The 22953-nt window shown below is 35.1% G+C and overlaps 1 protein-coding gene across 2 annotated transcripts in view; it reads left to right on the forward strand.

Moving 5' to 3' along the window:
- The window catches only part of DCTN1_1 (Dynactin subunit 1), a 39070-nt gene extending 19682 nt beyond the window's left edge, over positions 1-19388 (forward strand). Inside the window, exons 14-21 of one of the 2 annotated variants that reach the window (XM_051215503.1) lie at positions 245-911; positions 1790-2023; positions 5191-5462; positions 9148-9287; positions 12042-12196; positions 14395-14466; positions 15933-16304; positions 18371-19388. In XM_051215503.1, coding sequence (XP_051066013.1) covers positions 245-911; positions 1790-2023; positions 5191-5462; positions 9148-9287; positions 12042-12196; positions 14395-14466; positions 15933-16304; positions 18371-18652 — 2194 coding nt within the window. In that variant the 3' untranslated portion in view covers positions 18653-19388. Of the gene's footprint in view, positions 1-244; positions 912-1789; positions 2024-5190; positions 5463-9147; positions 9288-12041; positions 12197-14394; positions 14467-15932 lie in introns of both variants that reach the window. The other variant, XM_051215502.1, reaches the window with a different exon arrangement.
- The last annotated feature ends 3565 nt before the right edge of the window (positions 19389-22953 follow it).

Consider the following 22953-nt stretch of genomic DNA (forward strand, 5'->3'; position numbering starts at 1 on the left):
TCTAAGGACAGCATTAGACTTAACAGAATAATTTTAGGGATATTTTTCTGAATATTCCAACAACGAAGGGTGTAGTTTTTATTGACTGTGTTTTCAATGCCTGTACACCATAGTTCATGGTTTATAGATCTCTCTTTTCATTTCAGTGTTTCACGTTTGACTTGATTTTCGAAAAGATTCTATATGAATACTTATTATGCTCATATCTGTTTCATTCGTTTTTTCATATATTTATTTCAAACAGAATCTTTACAGGTTGCAGTGTTGATCTGTATTTGAAATTTGGTTCTTTATACAATGAAATGTGTGTTCATGAACACTGTATTGATCGATTAATAGAACAAACTAAAAATGATCAATTAGATGAGACAATATCATTAGAATCATTAATAACATCATTCAATTATTTCATTCAATTATATAATGTTCATTTGAAAAATGAACCATTATTTAATTGTAATATTAAATTGATGGATTTTACACGAACAATTTTATCTGCAGTTGATGCTTTATCAGTTGATTCTATGGCTTTAATGATATTAACAGGAAAAGATGTTGATTGTTTATTAAAAATAGCCAAAACTGCTGTTTCAAATGTTTCTGGTCCATTAAGTATGGGTAGTATGGATGAAGTTGGTTCATTGTTATTGTTAAAATCTTCATGTAGTAACGATAGTAATGAAGGATTAATTATTCTTCTTAATGAATTAGTACATTTTGCTACAACTGTACGTGTAATTATACGTCGAATAAAACGAAGAATTCCAAATAAACCTATTGGTCAACAACCATTATCATTTAATCAAGATGTTGCACAGAAATTAGATACAGTTATTCAATTATTTGATTCAATTGTTGGAACTATGTACACAACAACTCGTTTGGCAGGTCAATTAACAGTTCGTCAAGTGGTATGTTCTTTTTCTTCTGGTATAATATTAATATTTTGAGGAAAACTATGTAATACCTTGGTGACTTATGGCCACGTTAATAAAGTAACCTTGACGTTTTTTATGTGTTAGCTCTTAGCCAACGGTTAAACGAATCATTCGGTCAGTCTTAAATTATTCCATTTTCAATCATCATCAGATCCTAATTTCGAATGTACTTTGATTCACTTTGTTCCACAGCATCTGGGTGATAATAAGTTAAAGTTAAATTTGAAAGCGTTGGTTTGTACTCGTGCTTAACAAATTGTATTTTATTTGTTTCTGATCTATTTGCACCGTTGTTATGTTCAACTTTATTCTTCTCATTTGTGCTTAGTTTATTTATAATCCACTGGCAGTGTTGAAGAAGCTAACACATTTGTTCATTTTCTTAGTTAAGAAGTTATCAAATGAATTCATGAAATCCGATAAGCCACAAAGGAGTAATTAAACTTGAAATTAGCCATTGCTCATTGGTCATTTAATTGTAAATATTTCAGTCTTACAAAATTCTAGTCGCGGCTCGGATAGCTAAATGGTATCGTCTCAGTTCGTAAAACAGTGTGAAGTAAGTTTGAATCCTTTAGTGGGTATCAGTTTCCCAAGGATTACAGGTACACCTTGATAACAAGTGCTAAGTAGCACGAAAGTTAAACCCAATGTTTCCTGTCAACTACCTTCAACTAACTAGCAGTTTAAGGAGATCAGTTAAATATGATAATCAGCTGCAGTACAATAAAATACCTATTGTAACATTAATTTATCATTATGTCTTACACATTTCTCTTAATAGTGCTTTCATAACAATAGATATCCTTGTTTGTCTTCTAGTAACATTTTTCATGTGTAATATTTCACAGGAAGATTCATCCAATCTTGAAACAAATGTTGTATTTACTCAATGTTTAACAGAAGCTTGTAAAGAATACTTAACATCCATTGATCTTCGAACTAGTAGTACTTCACGTTCTAGTGTTATTTCACCAGAAATATTAGTTCGTACTAATCTAAGTCAAATTGCTCGTATTATTAGTCAAATAGCAATAGCAATGGAAAATGGTGAATATGATTTTGATGGAACTAAACAACCATTGGTAAGTTTACTAAATTCACATTTATTAGTTATTAAAAAATATATTGTAAGAAGTATTTTTTTTCAATTTGATATTAGTTTTATAACATAGTCCTAGTAACATACACAACAGAAGGTTTGATTTCAAAATAACATTGTATAATGATTCAATGTTATTTCTGAATTCTTCAATTACATCCATAACATAATTTGTGAGTAGGAACGTTGATTAATGGTTTCGGTAGTTAATTAGCATTATATAACATGTTGCTTAACTGATGTCAAATTCATTCGCTGAGATTTTACAAATACATTCTTCATCTTTAATGTCTTGCATCAACTCGGCGCCCAAATACTCTGAAACTATTCGATCAAATGTAGACGAAAGCTCGTATTAATGTACACAAATTTGTACTTGTTTAACTGAATTACATTTTAAAACAATTTACAATCCGATCATTTCACTAATCTTTCGTCGTAAAGTTTATGAGACTAGATAGTAAGTCTTTTAGAAGCCATCTATAATTTAAACACCATGTTCCTATCTATAAATGTTATAACTTGTGACAGCCGATTAGAGAGCAGTGAATTATCGATCGGACTAAGGACGCGTAAAACACGTGCGAGCAACCTAGAGTCCCGATTGGTCCCGCTTTCCGCCTAGCCCAGACAGTTGAATCGAGAACACTAATCTCAGCCTCTGCAATATGAATCATCTATTTCAAACATACTCGGTTTATATACCAATCAAACAGACCACAACGTACCAATAAAATATGAACCAACATTAGTACAAGAATTAGCTGTGAATGAGGGAGGTAGTAATTAATATACTGGGTATAACTCAAGAATGGTAAAACGTATAATAATAGTTCATGGGTCAAAATAAAGCTTATAATAAGAAGAATATGAATATGCATAGTTTAGTTACTTAATAATTATACAATAGAAATATACGTTTAGTATTGATCTATCAATAGATCCCAATAGTTACCATTCATTATTCTTGTCGGGACATAACAAGAAAATCTTAATTTTCCATTATCCAATCCTGGAATGTATCGTGTGTCTAAATAGTTAAAAAGGAAAGTTTTACAGTTGTTTAACTGACATCAGAAACTGAACAAGAATAACTAACATAAATATAACATTAGTTCTCCTTTATCGGTATGGTGTTCCAGCCAGATTGGTTGATAAAACTTTCTCTGGGGAGGTTCATGTACGTTCTTCTGGAATGGATTCCGTGTTTTTCAAGGCTCACAAACTCGTGGGTGTGATTTTGTGGGGAATCGGTCCCTAGTATTGATTACCATATCGTTTTATTATGTCTTCGACCTGATGGGTTGGGCTGCTAATTTTATTAGACATACGGCAGACAACATTTCAGCTAACGTTTCCATTATACGCAACCACACACACCCTTTGTATATACCTACATACATGAACTACATAGGCCTGAGGACTTTTCCAATTCTTATACATACGCATACACATCAGGTAGCCTGGTGCGATTAAGTGAATCCCGAGTTAATCAAGGACACAACGGAGTGGGTAATTAGTCCGATCTCCGTCAACTGTGTAAGTTGGCTAGTAAGGTTGCCCCTACTATCAAACAGCGCCGCGAGAAGACCTTAGGTCGTATTTTGCTGCCTCTCATGTGTTACAGCAAATATATTGGAATTAGATAATAGCGACTGATATATGATGATGTGAAAAATATGCAAAAGAGAAGAAATTTCACTGTTCTCAAAAATTACATAGTATTGATTTTGTTCTTGTTGAAATTACTATCAGTTCGGTTTACTCGGTTGTTATAGTCTATAGTTTAGGAAGTAAACATTTCACTTTGTAATCCTTCCTGGAATAGTTCGTCATCAGTTGCAAAGCAAGTCTGACCAATACTAAGTGATATCATGGTACTTTTAATTGTGAAAAAGTAAGCAAACACTAATATCTAGTGGCTGATATATATATTTCATCGAATGGTGTATATGATTCAAATTGAAGGAGTGTTCACATTTTTCGTATTACATAATCACGACGAGATAGATAGAAAAGTATAGAAACAATTTGTCAACAATTACAAAGAAAAATTAGACATTGAAAATATGATTCGAAAAGATAGGTGTAAAGGAATACTGGAACTCAAAATTTAGCTGATAAGTAAATCCATCTGCACCATTGTGGCCGATTCTGAATCGTGTCGTTTACCCTCGTCAACCATTGATCATGATTGTAATATCGACACCCAGCCACGTAGTTTACATACATGGCTGAAATTAATAGTTAATCACTTCATTATTCACCAAGATGCTTTGGTTTGATTGACCCTAGCTTTTATCCAATTTATTCTTACACCAATCGACATCGATTTTTCTAGGTATACAATAGTTAGACATACGCAACACATGCCTCAAACACCTCACTCAATGAAAATTCACAGCATGTTAGACCGATTTTCCATTTTTACTCAAGTACTCTATGCTTAACGTTGCGTACTAGATTGTTCCACAATACACAAGTATATCAGTCAGTCAGCTACAACGTAGGACCAGGCACATATGTGCATCGGTCCAAGTTGCCATACCGCATTAGCACAACAAGATGAACACCGGATTCATAGGAGTAGTTAATTAAGTGGTGGTAATATATAAAAGAAAGATTGCGTATAAGGACATAGTACAGGAAGAAAGATATGAAGCGATTTTAATCTCATAGTTTATGGGAAGACAGAGAGTGTATACACCAACGCCATTGTGATCGATTCTGAGCCATGTCACCAAGAGTCTCCAACCATTGGTTACGATAGTCACGCGGACCCCAGCCGAGTAGTCTGCATCTACCAACATGGCTCAGATTAGAAGTAAGTGTCTTCAAGCACTGATGCCACGTTTTGGTTTTGCCGTCCCTAACTTTCTTCCAATCATCCCCAACACCGGTTAGCATTACACTTCGTGGTAATCGGTGTTCAGGCATACGTAACACTTGGCCCAACCATCTCAGTCGATGAAGATTCACAGCTTCATCAACTGATTTACCATCATTCCCTAATACCCTACGTCTAATATATATATAACTTATAATATAGACGACAGATCGCCTTTCCTTTTTGTTTATATATAATATGAATTTTTTGTTGATTACTAATACTTTTTTAATGTTTTGATGTATTTATTCTATAATATCTAGCCTCAAGAGCCAGTTGTTGCACGTGCCATCGTCTATAAACGTGCACAAACTGAATTAGAAGGATGTCGTGCTAAATTAGAAAGTCGAGGTGAAGAACTACGTGAATTACAAAAAGCATTAAAAGCACGTGCTGATGAGCTTAGTGAAATGTCTGTTCGTGTTAGTTTAGCTGAGAAAAAGTTAGAAACTGCAGGAAAATCGAATGAAGAGAAAATTTCCCGATTAGAACAACGTTTAGAACAATCAGAAGCTCAGCAGAAACGTAATGAAAAGTATGTTTTTTTAATGTTTGTTACTACTCTCTAATAATTTTGGAATGTAAAGTTTATCAGTCAACACGAAACGGTACCTTCATATCGCATAAACCTATCCACAAGACAATGTTTCTTGATATAATTGTTATATTAATGATAATTCCATGGAAAATAAGGTTATCTCTGAAGTTGAAATCATAAGTCAATTGAAGCTAGACTACCACCATGGAAAACCTGGAAGCACTGGACGGCCGTTTCATCCCAGTATGGGACTCCTCAGCAGTGCGCATGCATTCATGATTTCAACTAGTGAAATTTCTAAAATCTTCACAAAACCCCTTGTGATTATCTCTGAAGTACCTACCTCTCGTTATTTCCTACATGAAAGTTTCAACTGACATTGCATTACATTAGCATTGAATGTGCAACTTTAACGAGTTTTGAATTCCAATAGAATAACTCATCGGTTGTTATCATTTTCCCACATTCTGTCATTTTATAATGCGAACTTTGTACACTGGTTTCTTAAATCAACAGTCATCAAATTTTATGCACACAAGAAAAATGATTAAAAACCTAATATCCATATAACTGCATTAATATTACTTACTTGATTATAATCAGTAGTATGTGACAATGGACTGAATAGTGATGTTTTTCAAAGTGATTTATTTACAGTGTTAATACAGAATTTTAAGATATTCCAGCGGAGAGTTTACCTATTCATTAGGATAATTTTTCAATGCTTACCAAGTTTTTAATTGATATAAAGTGGTATTTCCCTAGCAAATGTCCGTCTCTTTAACCGGGGAGTTGCAAAACCCTGATTCCAAACTAATGGTACACGTGGACTCCAGGATTCTAAAGAAACAAATGGTATATGGACCTATTGTTAGTCACCGGCTATCATTCAATTTGTGTTGCGCATATATATTTGTTTCCTCCTTGCACCAATGTTTATGTTTGCGTGCTTCGGTTTGGGCTCAGAGTCAGTATTCGAGCCCTCACATATATCGAATGATCTGTGTAGCGCATACGTATTCGGTGCCTTCTTATACCAAGGTCTATGAGTTTAAATAAATTAATAAAAGTTTATGCTTAAATAAATAAATTAATTGCCTCTTGAAATGTTAGCGTGAAGTTATTCACAGATAAGTGTTTTACTACTAATATCTTTTACTGATCATATTTCAAACCTTCATTCCTGTTGTCAACTTTTTGTTGAATTAGTGCAAATCAACATCCATAAATTAAATTTCATTCTTCATTCGACAAGATTTTTCGGACCACTTGTTGTGTTGGAATAAATTCATATCCATTTTTAAGTCAGTCAATACAAAATAGAGGACATAGTATACAAGTAAACATCGGTATATGTTATCACATCAACATAACAAGGTGTTTTTTCACCATAAATCATGCCTCACATAAATCACATTGACCGAAATGACATGGCATTGACTTGGTCAAACCTGTTTTTTAATTGATTGCACCAAATATTCTTGCTTTGTTCCTTTGTACTATTTAAACTTTGGTTAATTTCATTTGTTTATTTACTCTGAAGAAGTAGCTTAAACTGAATCACGAAACGTCAAAAAATCTTTTTAAAAGAAACTTAATTTTTCTACTCATTTTTTATTTGTTTTATTTGAACACATAAATGTTGGTACATGAGGGCACCAAATAGATATGCGCCACACATTTTCATTGTCATTATATTTGTGTGTGGGCTGTAATACTGCCCGGGTGCCCAAACCGAAGCAGGTGGTTTTCTTAGGGGGCCACACCCTGAGCCTTTGACCTAAAGGTCTAACCCACAAGGCAGTGGAGCATCGTAAGGAGATGCAGTCCCATGGTGGTCGGTGACCAAAGATTGGTTCATACGCCGTTTGTTCCCTCAGAATACTGGAGCCCATGTGCGTCATTGATTTGGGATCCGGTTAAAGCGCCGGACATTCGCTTTTCGTCCTCTCAATTTCGTAAACAACACCCGTACGACGAGAAGGCAGTGAGTAGGACTTCATTGGCAGAGGCTGTATATGCGTGGCTGAGTGAGAGCATTTAGAGAGGGAGGGCGGGCCCACCCCACTCTCGGCCATACCATTCGGGGGCAACTAACATTGGGATATTACAAATATATTATTACAATCTATCCAATGCTCAATTTATTTGAAATTGTCAAGTCAAACCTTAATGGTGATACCTCTTATCAAACCGTTATGGCAAATAACTGAATTCGTATACATTGTTCGTTTGTTTGTTTGAAAGAATTCGAGATTTTTAAAAATATTTACATTATTTGAGCAGTCTTAAAAAATAGATTACTGATTTGATCAAAGCATCTAAGACTAATATCGGTTATCCGAATATTTCAGTACATTGTCTTCTATGTTACCATGCATATATTTTTTCATTATTAAAATAATAAATAGATTGATGATAGATGTGTAATCTTAAAATGATACTATGTAACCCATTGATATAACTGCTCACTACGCCTGTTATTCAACGACGGAACATCCATTGCAGAATGACAACTAAAAAAAGAGCAGAACGATAATAGATCCTTAAATCACAGTAGTATTGTAGTGAACGAAGAAATCAAGTCGGGAGAACCAATTTCTTTAATAACACAAAATTACAATGATTTCGTAAAATATGAAAACCATGCATTAAATACATAATTTGCACATCTTTAATCAGTCTTCCCTTACATGCTTGATGATTCTTTCAATTTTTTTGTTACTATCGTTATTGTTTCCTTTTCTGTTCTCTTCAATTGAAACTTCACAATCTTCTACTGGCATACATCCCACTTCCGATTAGCGCTACATACTACTTATATCTGTCAACATGAGTAGTATGTAGTGTCGGTTATTATATTAAGCCCATATACTTTATTCTAGGTTTCGGATAGCCCAATCTACTCGTTCTGCTTGAGTTACATTTTGACCTTGTTAATTATTCACTTATCAATCTTGACTGTTTTTATATGAGCGTATATGTGTGTACATTTCGTATCCCATTACTCATCACATGTCTATAACTTTTGTGTAACTATAATTATTGATTAACGCTTAGTTAAAGGGGAGTTGGCTTACCAGCCATCTCTCCTCTGTATCGTTTCTCTTCTCTCTATTCCATTCGCTTTATATACAAAACATATGTATTCAAAAGTCCATTCTCGTTATTTGACTTATTAAATTCCGTTATTGACTAACGTGATCTAAGTCGATGATTATATACGAGGATAGTCGATGACAAACATCACTACGATCTACTTGGAGTCAAATCTCGGGCCACTAAAGTGGAGAGCACTTTCGACAACATTGTTCGATCTAAATGAGGACAAAATTACGGGCCCCACATGTATATACCACAGTATTTGTTCTCCTGGTCACATAAAACAATGTATAATATTATAAATTGAGATCAAGACTATAAAATTTATGACTGAATTTACAATTACTAATATACATCAATCTTCTATTCGTTTTTGATGGTAGTGCACTTCAAGAGAAATTAAGGTAATCGAATATTCCTTATTCCAAGTGAACTATCTAATGAGTGATTGATCTTTCTGTGAAGTCTGGAAATAATTATTGTTGTAACGTTTAAGATTATTGTACAATAAAAACTTTGTTTTTTCAAACACTTATTTGAGATATGTTTTTTTTTCAACAACAAAAATTATTACAAACAGAGAATATGAACAAACCTTAGATGCACTTCAAGCGGATATTGAATCTTTGGAACAAGAAAAAGCAGATCTTAAAGAAAAATTAAAAACACTCAGTAAAAAAGCTTTATTTGAAGGAATTATTAAATCGCCACTGCTTCCAAGTAAGTAGATTTGTGTTTTTCTTTTCTTTTTCTTAGTTTTTAGAAGTTACAAGGTTGTTATATATCAATTAGAGTTCAATTTACACCTCATGTGTTATGTTAGTTGATAGATAGTTGTCGACTTTTTTTTGTAAGGTAAATTAATTGAGGTAATATTTAAGCTTAGTTAGAATTAGAATATAGTTAAAGTATATAGGGACAGGTTAAACAGGATTAAGAACACAACTTTAAGTTTTTTGTTCGAAATTTATATATCATGAATAATGAGTAGTGGAAATACTTTGTACGCTACCGAAAACGATTGAAATGATAAATGAGAAATTATCATCATAGGATAAAATGATAGTGTTACATTCACTAAATACTTAATTTTTTTCTATTGGTTGTGTATAATGGACAAATCGACACTATCCTTAAATCATGATCCTCAACATTTAATCTTGGAACAAGCCTTAACCTAGTGGCGCTAAATGTTATGGGAAAACTAATAAGAAAAAAGCTTTTTGCATTTTCTCATGAAATTCGTTTACCCATATGGCTACAGAGTATTTTTGCATTATAGGTAGTGTCAGTTCATGATTTACACACACTAAGCTTAAACCCTTTATCTCTACCCAAATGCCCTGGTATGGCCGAGAGTGGGCCCGCCCTCCCTCTCTAAATGCTCTCACTCAGCCACGCATATACAGCCTCTGCCAATGAAGTCCTACTCACTGCCTTCTCGTCGTACGGGTGTTGTTTACGAAATTGAGAGGACGAAAAGCGAATGTCCGGCGCTTTAACCGGATCCCAAATCAATGACGCACATGGGCTCCAGTATTCTGAGGGAACAAACGGCGTATGAACCAATCTTTGGTCACCGACCACCATGGGACTGCATCTCTTTACGACGCTCCACTGCCTTGTGGGTTAGACCTTTAGGTCAAAGGCTCAGGGTGTGGCCCCCTAAGAAAACCACCTGCTTCGGTTTGGGCACCCGGGCAGTATTACAGCCCACGCACAAATATGATGAAAATGATGATATTCACTGAAAACTCTATTATCGATTCGATTTACAGACAAACAATTCACATTATTATTATTATTATTATTATTATTATTATTATTATTATTATTATTATTATTATTATTATTATTATTATTTACTACGTCATTCATCCGCTCTCCTTTATTCTCACTTTATGTATCCTTATTTTTCGACTTATACAGCAGCTCGCCTATGGTGGAAATTCGGCTCTAAACGTTCTCGAGTCACTGCCTGGTTGAAAATTGCATGCTATCACCAAATACAAATACTGAAGTTGTTTTTCTGAAACCACGTGCACCATTCAAACTGGCTGCTTTCAACTTCCGCACACTTATGCAGGTTGGACAATAGATAGGGCTGGCTATGTCTTTGGAAAGTCTTAATATAGACGTCTGTTGTCTGTCGGAAACCCATATTCAAGACTCTGGTGAAGTACTACAAATTCACTCTCCATCTGTCGCTTCAAAAAGCTTGTTTTACGTGCGCCTATCCGGGGACCCTGTGGCATCTTCGTCTGGTCTTGCTGGCGTTGGTGTCGCACTAAGCGCTAGAGCTGAGGCAGCACTAGTCGATTGGATCCCCATTAACAGTCGGTTATGTGCTGTTAGATTAGAAAGTTCCATCAAAGTGAGAAGAAATCGGCGTGAGAAACGATGTCTTTTCGTCATCTCCGCCTATGCTCCGACAGATTGCAGCCCGGATGCAATCAAGGATGAGTTTTACCACCAGTTATCTGTTCTTCTCCAGAAAGTGCGTTCAACAGATATTGTAGTACTAGCCGGAGACTTGAATGCTCAGGTCGGGCATCTAGGCACAGAAGAGAGTCGTTTAGGTGGCCGATGGGGACTCGTTGGTCGCAGGTCAAATAACGGGGACCGTCTACTGCAACTGTGTACAGACCACAACCTGTTTCTGGCTAGCACTAACTTTCGACACAGTCATCGCCGATGTGCCACCTGGCGTCCTCCCTCTGCATCTCAAGCCTGGACTCAGATTGATCACATCGCGATCAGCTACCGCTGGCGTGGTTGTGTACAAGACTGTCGCTCCTTTTGGAGTACCTATCTGGACTCTGATCATGCCTTGGTTTGCGCCAATCTTGCCTTACTTTTCAGTGACCAACGAAATGACCGCCACCAACGGATTGATGTTAGCAAGCTGGTTGCAACTTCTGTTGCAAGTAAGTATCGAACCGAGCTAGCCTCTAGGCTAGCTACCACTCCACCGAAAAGTATAGATGAGCATTGATTGCAATTGCATGACGCCATGAAAATGGCGGGAACAGTCAGTTGTGGGTTTGCGAAACGTCCCGCTTACAAGCACTGGGTTTCTTCAGGCTCCTTACAACTCATTGAAGCCCGTCGGTCTACTCCGGGTGATCGTGAGTTTGACCACAAATGAAGGCTGTTACGTAATGAAGTTGAGCAAAGCTTGGGTAAGGACGGAGAAACCTGGTGGTCGGAGCGTGCTAATGAGCTGGAATGAGTAGCTGCATCTGGTTACTACCGGAAGCTCTTCCAGCTCATCGGAGCCACTGGCAACAAGAAGTCTGGTGTGAGCGAAACAATCTGTGAAGATGACGGGATGCTAATCACTAACATCCATCGACGTCTTGGACGATGGGCAGAATTCTTCAAAGGGCAGTTCAACTGGCCTGCTGCTCCACCATAACAATTTCTTAATACTAAATTACTCCTACTGTCCATTTTTTGTCTTCAATATTCTAGGCACAACGCAATCTAAAACTCAGCCTTCAACAACAGGCTCCACCACTACTTCAGCTCCTGCACCTGATAGGCAAACTTCAATCGAGTGTACATCACCTTCACCTGGTCCAGCTCGTTTGGCTGCTTACCGAGATGCTTCATTGATGGCAATGGAGGTTGGTTTTAATATATATATATATATATATATATATATATATATATATATATATATATATATATATAATTCTACTACTCAATACCTTTTTTGTATCTACAGTCGAAGAAGTTTATTTGTCTACTTGTTTTAAATATGTAATAGTTTGTCTGTGATATTAGGAAAATCCCCTCATAAACAATCTTCATTTTCAACACAGTCATTTTATATGTCAGTCCTGATAAGAAGACCTTAACAAATTACCTGTAGTGATTTCTCTCCAGTCTAGATTTTCCCACTAACCCTTGCTGATGTGTGATTGATTGTTCTCGCTTTTAATTTGTAGTTTTTATGGTATCTCAATTGAGCTATTCAATTGCTATTTTGACTTCTTTTAAGCGTATTAGAGCTTCCCTGAAAGTATCTTCTTTTCTCTCGTGTTCCCAGGTGGATTAATAACACTGAATTGTTATAGTGTATTATTCAATCGATATATCTAGTTCTTATATAAGCCGCTCGTATTAGAAGAATCTCCCAATACGTGTTCATCTTAATTTATATGTAATAATTTCTAAACCTGCTTATGAGACCGATTTGTATTTTGTTTATCTGGACATACTTCTTAATTTCGACCGATTAACAAACGTTTCACACTTGTGAATCATGATGTTGATTATCAGCACTAGAGCAAATTAAACTTATGGAAATAGATTCAATTAACTTCATGTAATTATTTATATTGTATCTATGTCCATTTGTCCAATTGGCAAACGACATTTAGTATGCTTTCGTGTGTCATATTGTAAGTGGTAATTGTAGTACACATTTGTCTCAGATTGACGAGCTTAATCAATTCGAACCAGTGACGTGATAGTTAGCTGCTAGATGTCTAATCCACTAAAACTGATCATGTACCAAAAAACTATTGTGGTGACCTTGTTATCTGCCTACTAGTCTTCATTTAAAGCTTGAAGGAAAAGTTGTCTCGAAACTAGCTTACGGCTTTAATGAACCGGACGACTTACTATAAAACCTTGAGAATGCAACGCGTGAGTTTCACTTTGTGACCAGATGGCCTTAAAGACAGAGGGGAGGGAAAGAACTATCTTACACTGACAAATGGCCTTATTGGTTAATAAGAGAAACAAAAAGTTCATCGAAGCAAAAGACTTTATATCCGATTCAACTAACTCAAGAAAGTACGCGGTAAAAGTATGATATACTGATGACCTTGAGTTAACAAGTCAGAATTGAGGTAACGCATTTATTTTTCGCGAAGTTTAACGTTCAATGATAGATAACCTGTATGTTATCATTAATTGAATGAAAATCGACAGTAATTGTCTCTTAAAATGCTCGGACTGAGTAAAAATATCTATGACTCAGCCAAAATGTGAATTTGAGATGGTGCTTGACCTAAATGACTAAAACACAACTTCTAAGGTAGATTGTGCTAAAGTGCTTAATGTGATTCAATGCTTAGTCAAGAGTGTTCAGTGAATTTAGGTAATATTCTCTCTTTCTAACTCTTCCTCTAAATCTCAACCCTAAGTTTCGTAATTTTGTGAGCTGTTGTCAGTTTATGATGAAAACCTCAACCCTAATTTGTAAATCGAACTCAAAACTCCAACCTTACTCTTTATACCTAGACCTACTCTTTTTACATTATAACTAATTTTATATGGTAATGAAAACTCTATGGGGTGATAACCCTTATTCAGAGTATACTATCCTAACTCTTAACGTGTAAACTTAACCATTTTCCTTTTCTACAATCAATAATTTGGTATATGAGAGTTAACTATTCGGATCAAAGCTGTTATTTCATCGTTATAATATTGCGTTTTGCTCTTAATTATTTTATTACTTTGCAACGATTCCTGATTGGTGGCTTATAATTCTCCCAAGATTGTCAGTATATTATATTTTATCAAGGTTCACGAATAAATATTATCAATAACTGGACCACAAAGCACATTAGATGAGAAAATACTATTGCACAAAACTAGGACATTAGAACATAAGGATCACGTTGAATTAGGCGTAACAAAGTCTAAAAAAAGTTTTCATTGTTCATCATTTCTTCATTCCTCTCGTCACACTAAATATACCTCAACAATTTAAAAGAAAAAAAAGACCAGTTAAGTCTCCACATTTAATTAATATCTGTCATGAATAAGATATCAGTATTTAAAAATCATCGTTTCTTATTTGTTGTAGATCGAAGCTCTCCGTGAAGCTGTTCGACGTTTATCTTCTGAAGTGTCCAAACTTCGTGGTGAGAAGATGCTTGTAAGTTCTCCCTAATTATTGATTCCGATGTACATATTGTATGTCATAAGTGCTATATCTTATCATTAGTCAAGATGATCTCAAGTACTGTTAAAGGTGTTTGAGCGGTTATTGATTCAAGGTTGCCGACATAATGAAAGTATATTTCCTTTTGAGGAATCTAAAAAAAGGAATCCAGGGGAAGGGTGCCTTGTTGACCTTAGCGAGAGTTTTCCTGAATGTTTCTTAATCAATCACTAAAGATGCACCAATCAGAATATATACTACTTTAGTTAGTCCACAAATTGACAACGTAAATCTTGGTCAACGATATGCTTCTCTTCTCAAAGATTAATCTTAATGCTTATTGATCCACCAAGCAGATACATTCGTCCTGGTTTCAGCTAAATGTCTATTATTATATTTGAGTGACAAGTTTCGTATGGGACTAGGTGGTAGAGAATGAAACTTATGAATGTTTACCCTTTTTATTTATTGAAGGTCTACTCATTCGACTATTTCATCCTTAATTTATTGGTATGTATTTCATGCACCCATTAGTTTATATGCATACATTACCAGACCGATAATTTGATTGTTAAAATCAATTAATAAAATGAACGTGATAATACGATATGAGGCCGATTGACGGTTACTTAGGAGATTATTTTGTTGACTTAGGTCCCCAAATAACATACTTATATACAAAATATGAAAACCAAATGAACATTGTAAAATGCCAAAGGCAGTTGAAGGAAATTAGCTTTTAGGTCACTCATTGTCCTACCAATTAAAACTGTCAATCATAATCTTGTAACATCATATCACCTCCCCCTAAAGAAATGATATGGGATCCTTCTTTAGAAACTTTGCTCAATGCATTCTTCAATTTTATTGCAAATCAAGTTTTTGTTCGTTTTTCCTATTGGAACTATCTTAACATCGAATACATGTTAATTCATTTTCCCTCTTTAAAATGAACATATCACACGATCTTATTCATAACTATCCAACACCTGAAGAGCTTGTACACTGTAACTAAAAAAGTCAGTAGTTCTCATCAAACTGATGCGTGGCTTGTGGAGGTTGATCTGGGATTTGCGTTATAGGTTCAGTTGAATGTCTTGTAATCCAAATTGGAGATCCCAAACTTGGAGTCAAATAATTTGCAAGAAATTTTGCACTAATTGGCTTTCAACCGACAAACCACGGGTTTGAAACCCGTTCTACTTAAATCGGTCTGGAAAGCTACATCGTATCATGTAAATAACGTAGTTCAAAATATAGATTTCATAAATTGGTACTTGGTCAGTGAGTGACATTATGGATTGCTTAAAAATCATCTTCATTTCTTGAATTACGTTTTCCTGTTGATAACATGGCTCGTCTAACCTCTAAATAATGAAACAACACTTAAGCTAGTTTTTCATTTGTCACTTATAATCCATCACTTTTTACCGACTCACTTTTAATTTTCAAAAATCTAGGAACAACTTAAGAGCTTGGGTTCTTTACAAAAACCTTCACGTCGTCAAGAGCCTATTATTGTAGATGATGACACTTCTGATAAGGAGAATAAATCATCCTCACCTATGCAAGAACACAAATCTGTCCTACCACAAATTGTCCATGATGCAAATGTACTACGAAAAGAAATTTTCTCTGTACTTGCAAATCCTCAAGTTGTTCGTTTGCCTAAATTATTGTCAAAACAAGTTTCAGAGATGCCTATTTCAGGTTTTGGAGATGATGGGTCAACTTCTACTCTACAACCGGTTAAAGTTGTTCAACCGAGTGCTACAATTCAGTTTAATAGACAAACGGTGAAATTAGTCAAATTGAAAAATGAATTAGAAAAGGTAATGTATTTATATACTCATATACTTCAACTGTAATTTATTTCGTTAAACGTAAAATACTACTATTATTTCTTTTCATTACAAAAAGTTGATTTATGGTTAAAATATGCATGCATTAAACCTTTATGAGCTACTTTATGTCTTAAAGTAGTGAAATGACACAAAACTAGGTTTATTGTAATGTTTCTGTCAATTAACCTAGAAGACACTAATAAAAATGAATGGAAGTTCAAGTTAAACCGATTCAGGACAAGTCCGTTATTAGTGACCATTTACTCATTATACTGAAAACAATTTCCGAGTATAAACCCCAAAATATACTGTCATAATTATTTCATGTGTTTTTTTTTGTAGCTTTACCCTGTATATAGGATGAATCACATGTTTAGCTTAAATTATGCGAAAGTTTGCTTCATTATTGTTTGGTATACATTGTTAGTTTCGTGATTTTCTATTTTAATAACCCACTAATTAGAACATAACTGTGTTAGATGGATAATGGCTAGCAGAAAAACCCAGGGCGCGTTCTTCGTCCTATTTTAGATTCGTCAGCTCGATGTACCTGTTGATGTTCACTCTGGGACTCGAACCTAGTACCACGACCTGGATTCCTGTGTTAGCCACCATCCATCTCTGTTTATAATGTTTGTGACTTAAGGTAAGTTCGAGACAATCCGCACAAGATGCATGTATGCCAATAAGAAGCTGATCATTTGCAGTCCTAAACATCAGTGTGAAGATTCAAGAGACCAATGCAGAAATAAATAACTGCGTTAAACTGATACCCATTATTTTCTTACGACTCCATAAATCGTGATCTTAAAAGATGGCAGGTAAGTAGCTTTTAAAATATCATAATAACACTCATTGGCGTTTATGATGTAGTAGAGTAGTGGTAAGCTGCTCTGTTTTCAGCCATTTAGTCGTGATTTTGAATTTCTTTCCTTCAACTTAGATTTAGGTAACTGATAATCATCAGCTATCAAACAATAGTTGTATGAGTCGAAGAAAAATGCAAGAATTTGCATTTCTTAGCCCCAAATTGCCATGATGTCTATCGGTATATCACGAACATTGGCAATTAAGTTCAATCAACGCTTTTAAATTATTTTGTGCAACATATAACCCTTACTAGTAAATTCGCACATTCCAACATTGCTGGATTCAATGAATACATGTAATAACGACACGGTATGGCTACTTATAGTATTACTCAGCCTTCTTCCATCCCCCAGCTAACATGGAGTATCGTATCGAGTAGCGGTTGAGGGTCTGTGACAATACCCGATTAGGATTTTTCTTATCAGTCATTTTACCATATATATTCAACAGTACCCTACACCCAACCGACCGTAGCTGCTAACTTGATGTAGTGCTCGAGCTTCCTCATCGTATTGACTCGATCAAGCTAGCTAAAATAATTGTTCCTTTAGGCTTTACTATGCCATCCAGGTCATTTCGGGAACGGTAAGACTAAAAGCAGCCAGCTCATGAGCAGAAAGCGGAGTCATACTGCTGGTTATAGAGTGGTTTAGCAACGGTAAGGTGTTTCCTTCAGGTAGCCAGGGTCTGCAGTGCTGTCGCCCTTTCAGTAGAAGAAAGAAGTTAAGAAAGGTGCAGCCTAGAACTGTAAAGTCACACCTTACTCTACAGATTTTCGTCTCGAACAGTAAGGCATTTTGAACCACGGATCTAACACATAAACTTTTCACAGAAGGGCCGTGTATGACCGGCATCAAGCTGTTATCTCCTAAACTCTGTAGTCACGCTTCCAAGTTGCTACGACCACTACTAATCCAGTTTCATTCTCAGATCTCTCAAAACGAAATACTCTCACGATGAGGATTACGAGGAACTGACAACCACTCTCATGTACACTATTAACAATGCTAAGAATTCTTTTGTTGTGTTTGACTTTACTTGACACGTAACTTCAGCATTACTCACTGGATTGTTATGCGTTTTTTTTTAAAATTATCTTAACTTCCTCCACTGTATTGATTGATTTTTTTTTCCAACTCTACTTTCTTTTTTTTTCCTCAAAACCAACGTAATACTACTCTTAGTTACAACAACGTGCATTTGATGCAATTAAAACTGAAATACCAAATACATTAATTCAAGCAGATTTCACATCATTTCCATCAGTGAAAATGAAACAATTATTAAATTTATCAAATATTAATGAAACTACATCATTACATTATCGTTTATTATTTCCTGGTGGTAGTACTACTACGACTACTACTACTACTATTGATGATAATTATGAAACTATGAATACAGCAAAAATTTCTATGACAAAACAAGATCTACAACATTTACATTCATATTTGTTAAAAGTTTAAAAATAATGAATTAATGGGTGGTATCATTTGTTTATTTAATGTTAGTGTTTTTTTTTCTTTTTTTTGGGGGGAAGGGGGGTTTCTAGACTTATTTGAATGTGTTTCTTGTATCCTATGGTGGGATATGTAATGTGTATTGAAGATATATATATATATGCATATTCATATGATTATATCCAAGGAGAGAAGTATTCATCATCCTGATATTTCATTATTCTTTGTTTCTTCTTCTTCTTCTTCTTTTTCACTGTTTTCAAAGTTACTTTTAATAAGATATTTTACTTATCTGTAATGTTTATTTTTCGGTTTTATGGTTTAATTTATTACTGATCATGATATAAAACAATAAATAAATTGAAATGATGAAATAACTTGTTTATTTATTATCAAAAAAACTGGTTGTATTATGTTTTGATATGTTAATTTTAATAGTTGAATTCATGAGCCGATCTAAGCTAGATCATCATTGAAAACTTGAAAGTATTCGACCGCTGTTTCATTCTAGTATTAGACTTTTCAGCAGTATGTTTAGTGGTCTTGAGATTAAGCGTTCACCCGCCAGACCAAACGTCCTGAGTTCGAATGTCACGTGAGGGATTGTAAATGTGCACTGTTGAGGATTCCTATACTAGGACGAAAAAGCCGTCCAATGCTACAGGGTTTTTAATGGTGATCTAGCTTAGATCGTCTCATGAATTCAACTATTAAAATTACTACAATATCCACGAATATACCCATCCTGATATATATTGACATGAATTATTTTCTCTATTTAACATAAGATTAATAACATGTGTTATAAATTAGTGTCTAATGGATAAGTATCTTTTGAATCAGTTAGTAAATTAACCTGTTGTATCTTGATATTTGGTTTGGTTCCACCTACAGAAATTACTATTTACAAACGACCTTGAAAAGGTGGCAACTAAAGTATATAACACTTCAACAATAACTCCCAATAATGCAACTCAAAAAAGAAGTGAGCTATATAGGAAGAAAATTGGTATTCAATGGAAATAAAATCAAAGTGGTAGTACTTTTTATATGGCAATTAAATCTAACCATGAGACCGAAAAAAATAATAAACTAAAATTGGAAAATGTCATTCAGATGTACGATTCAGGGAACTTTCCTCTGGGTTCTCGTTACAGAAAAGAAAAGAAAATTAATATTTATTTGCAAAAACTGGATAACCTTTAATCTGTTTAGCAAAACCTGTTACTAGTCAATAGATGATTATATGCATTGATACAAAGTGGTCGAGTAGTGTATATTTATGAAACCTAAGTGTTGTTATAACTCATCTACCACAAATGAATTGAAATCAGAAAATAACTACTCAGTAGAATTTGATCCTTCTAGTAAAGTTACATGCTTATACACAAAATATTGAACACAAAGATTAACATGGTTTGAAGTCATTTTATAGTGAACGAGAACATAAGTGCAGACAACACGAAATTACAGAATCTTTTAGTAGAATCTGAGAACTATACAGTAAATCCTTCATTTGCAAAATGTCAATCAACCAATCGCGCAGTTGGCTCTCATATGGTACACTTGTTATGGTGACTATTTATTTCAATACAGCACAGGTGTGGTAGAGCATATCAAAGCAAATATTTATTCGGGTTCTTTATCAAAATCACTCTTCTTTTCATTCTCTCGCTGCAACGCATCTCTAACTTCAACTCAGTGCAGTTGTTATTAATTTCCACTTCTCGCCTATTTATAAATCTTCTTGATAACCTTCGTTCTCATCAAGCATACATATCCTTGCACTGGTAGATTTCCTTAACCCGACCAAAGTACTCAATTAAAGATAAGAATTAGGTGAAGACTCAGTAAAAGAGACTAACGTATCAGTTAAAGAAAGATAACAGATCGTTTCATGAAATATGTGTAAACGGTGCTAGATACCTGATTGTCTTGGCTAGTCAGATGAATTGGTCGGGTCCGAAACGATTTTAACGTCATCTTGGTGACCTATGTCAAAATAAAGATACTCCGAATCGCGGATTAGCTAAAGGTAATCCGCTTTACGAACACTACTTACTTACGCCTGTTACCACTCATGGAGAAGCATAGGCTGCTCACCAGGACTCTCCATCCAACTGTGTCCCTGATAATCCTTTCCAGTTGCTATTCATCTTTTTCATATCTGCTTCCGATTCTCGACACTGTTCTTTGGCATTCCTGTTTTTCGTTTCCCTCAAGGATTCGAAGTTAGCGTTTACCTAGTGATGCAGTTTGATGAGTACCTCAGTGTGTGTCCTATCCACTTCCATCGTTTTTTTCTAATTTCCTCTTCACTTGGAAGCTAGTTTGTTCTGTTCCACAGTAGGCTGTTGCTGACAGTATGCGGCCAATGAATGTTGAATATCTTGCGTAGACAATTGTTTATAAATACTTGTACATTTTTTATGATGGTTGTAGTAGTTCTCCAAGTTTCAGCTCCATACAGTAGAACATAATAGAACTTTAAGTAACATATGCGACAGGGAGATCAACTTAACCTAACCATACCATAATGGAACACCGGCTCACTATGAAACAATTGCTGTGTTTCATCATGATAACACTAGTTATGTAGTAAAATCACTTACTGCTTGATAATAACGCATCATTCCCATGTCTTCACGAATAGAATATTCTTCGATTGAGTTTATTACCAACGACGAAATTATAGGTATTTTAGTCACTATTTCAGAATAATACAACCACCCTTAGTTTGTTTGTGAAATACCGAGTAATAAACTAGCTAATAACCAAAAAGACTTGTGCCTATGTTAGATCAGGTTATAAGATAATTGGACATTAAAAACATGATTCAGGAGAGAAACAGTGAATCTTATTACACAGATGACAGACGGTAACAGTATAAGTTCTGATAGACAAGAAAACGTTTAAAAACTTTTCGGTTATTCCACTGTGTATATGACTGAAGCAAGTAAAAGTAAATTATTGATAAGATAACAAGTGATCAAAGCAATATCTTGTCGCACACTTAAAATATATAAACAAAGCAGGCTTATAGCCGTAGTCTAACAGTATTGACCATATTTTTTTGTACAATCCACTCACAAATACAATATAAGCGCAGTTTTCGTCATCCTACTGAAATTGCCGATTTGGGAAAAGTTGTACTGTGATTCCTGAGCCAATTTTTTCAAATCACTGAATCAAGTATTTGAAATCCTTTGGTGTGTGGTAGTGAGAGTAAGATATGATTGGTCACTGAGTGTGAACAAACAGGCACTAAGCTTATTGACTATTAAATACTTGATTTCTTTTCCTCGCATTGATTTCTACTCCGAACTCAGAGTGTAACTGCTCCTAACTGTATCGAGTAACGTATTATCTTGTATTAATCTGGTTCTCTATTCTAAGTCGTGAATCCTGGATCTGATATAAAGTTGTGGTGTATGATACCTATGTTTGCAGATACAAGTAGTATGTAACATCATTCGGAAGTGGAATTTCTGCGAGTAGAAGGTTGAGAAGATTAAAACGAAGAGAAGTAGGAAACTGAAAGTAATCAAGATAACAGAAATGAGGGAACAATGAAGCATGTAAGAGACAATTAAGAGTTGTACAAATGATGTATTTGATGAGTCATTTTCACTTTTGACTAAACCACTGTGTGATTGTGAAGTTAACAATAAACTGGTCTTCTCCACCTGAGTGTTCGTTCACTACAATATGACCAGTCTCATTATCATCATAACGTATTGCCGTAGTAGACTCGAGAGAGAGACAGAAACGAAATATTTCAAACCATTCGTTATATCATCGGTAAAAGTAAACCCTTATCTAAAATGAAATAACGTAACATCCTATTTATCCATGTTTCCTGTAGACTGAATTCCATCGAATTTATTTTAACACACAGATATTGGTACAAGGAGGCACCAAATACATATGCGCAACACAAATCTCATTCGATATGTGTGAGGGTTGTGATACTCCCCAGGTGCCCAAACCGAAACAGGTGGTTTTCTTAGGGGGCCACACCCCGAGCCTTCGACCTGAAGGTCTGATCCACAAGGCAGTGAAGCATCGTAAGGAGATGCAGTCCTATGGAAACCGGTGACCAACAATTGGTTCATACGCTATTTGTTCCCGCAGGACACTGGAGCCCATGTGCACTATTGGTTTGAAATCCGGTTAAAGCCCTGGACATTCGCCTTTCATCCTCTCATTTTCGTAAACAACACCCCTGCCACGAGAAGGCAGTGAGTAGGACTTCCATTGAATTACTTTATGTGAAATTATGTCGTGAATATTTAAAACTCTTATTG

The sequence above is a fragment of the Schistosoma haematobium genome, chromosome 4, assembly GCF_000699445.3.
Source record: "Schistosoma haematobium chromosome 4, whole genome shotgun sequence".
In the NCBI taxonomy this organism is placed as follows: Eukaryota; Metazoa; Platyhelminthes; class Trematoda; order Strigeidida; family Schistosomatidae; genus Schistosoma; species Schistosoma haematobium.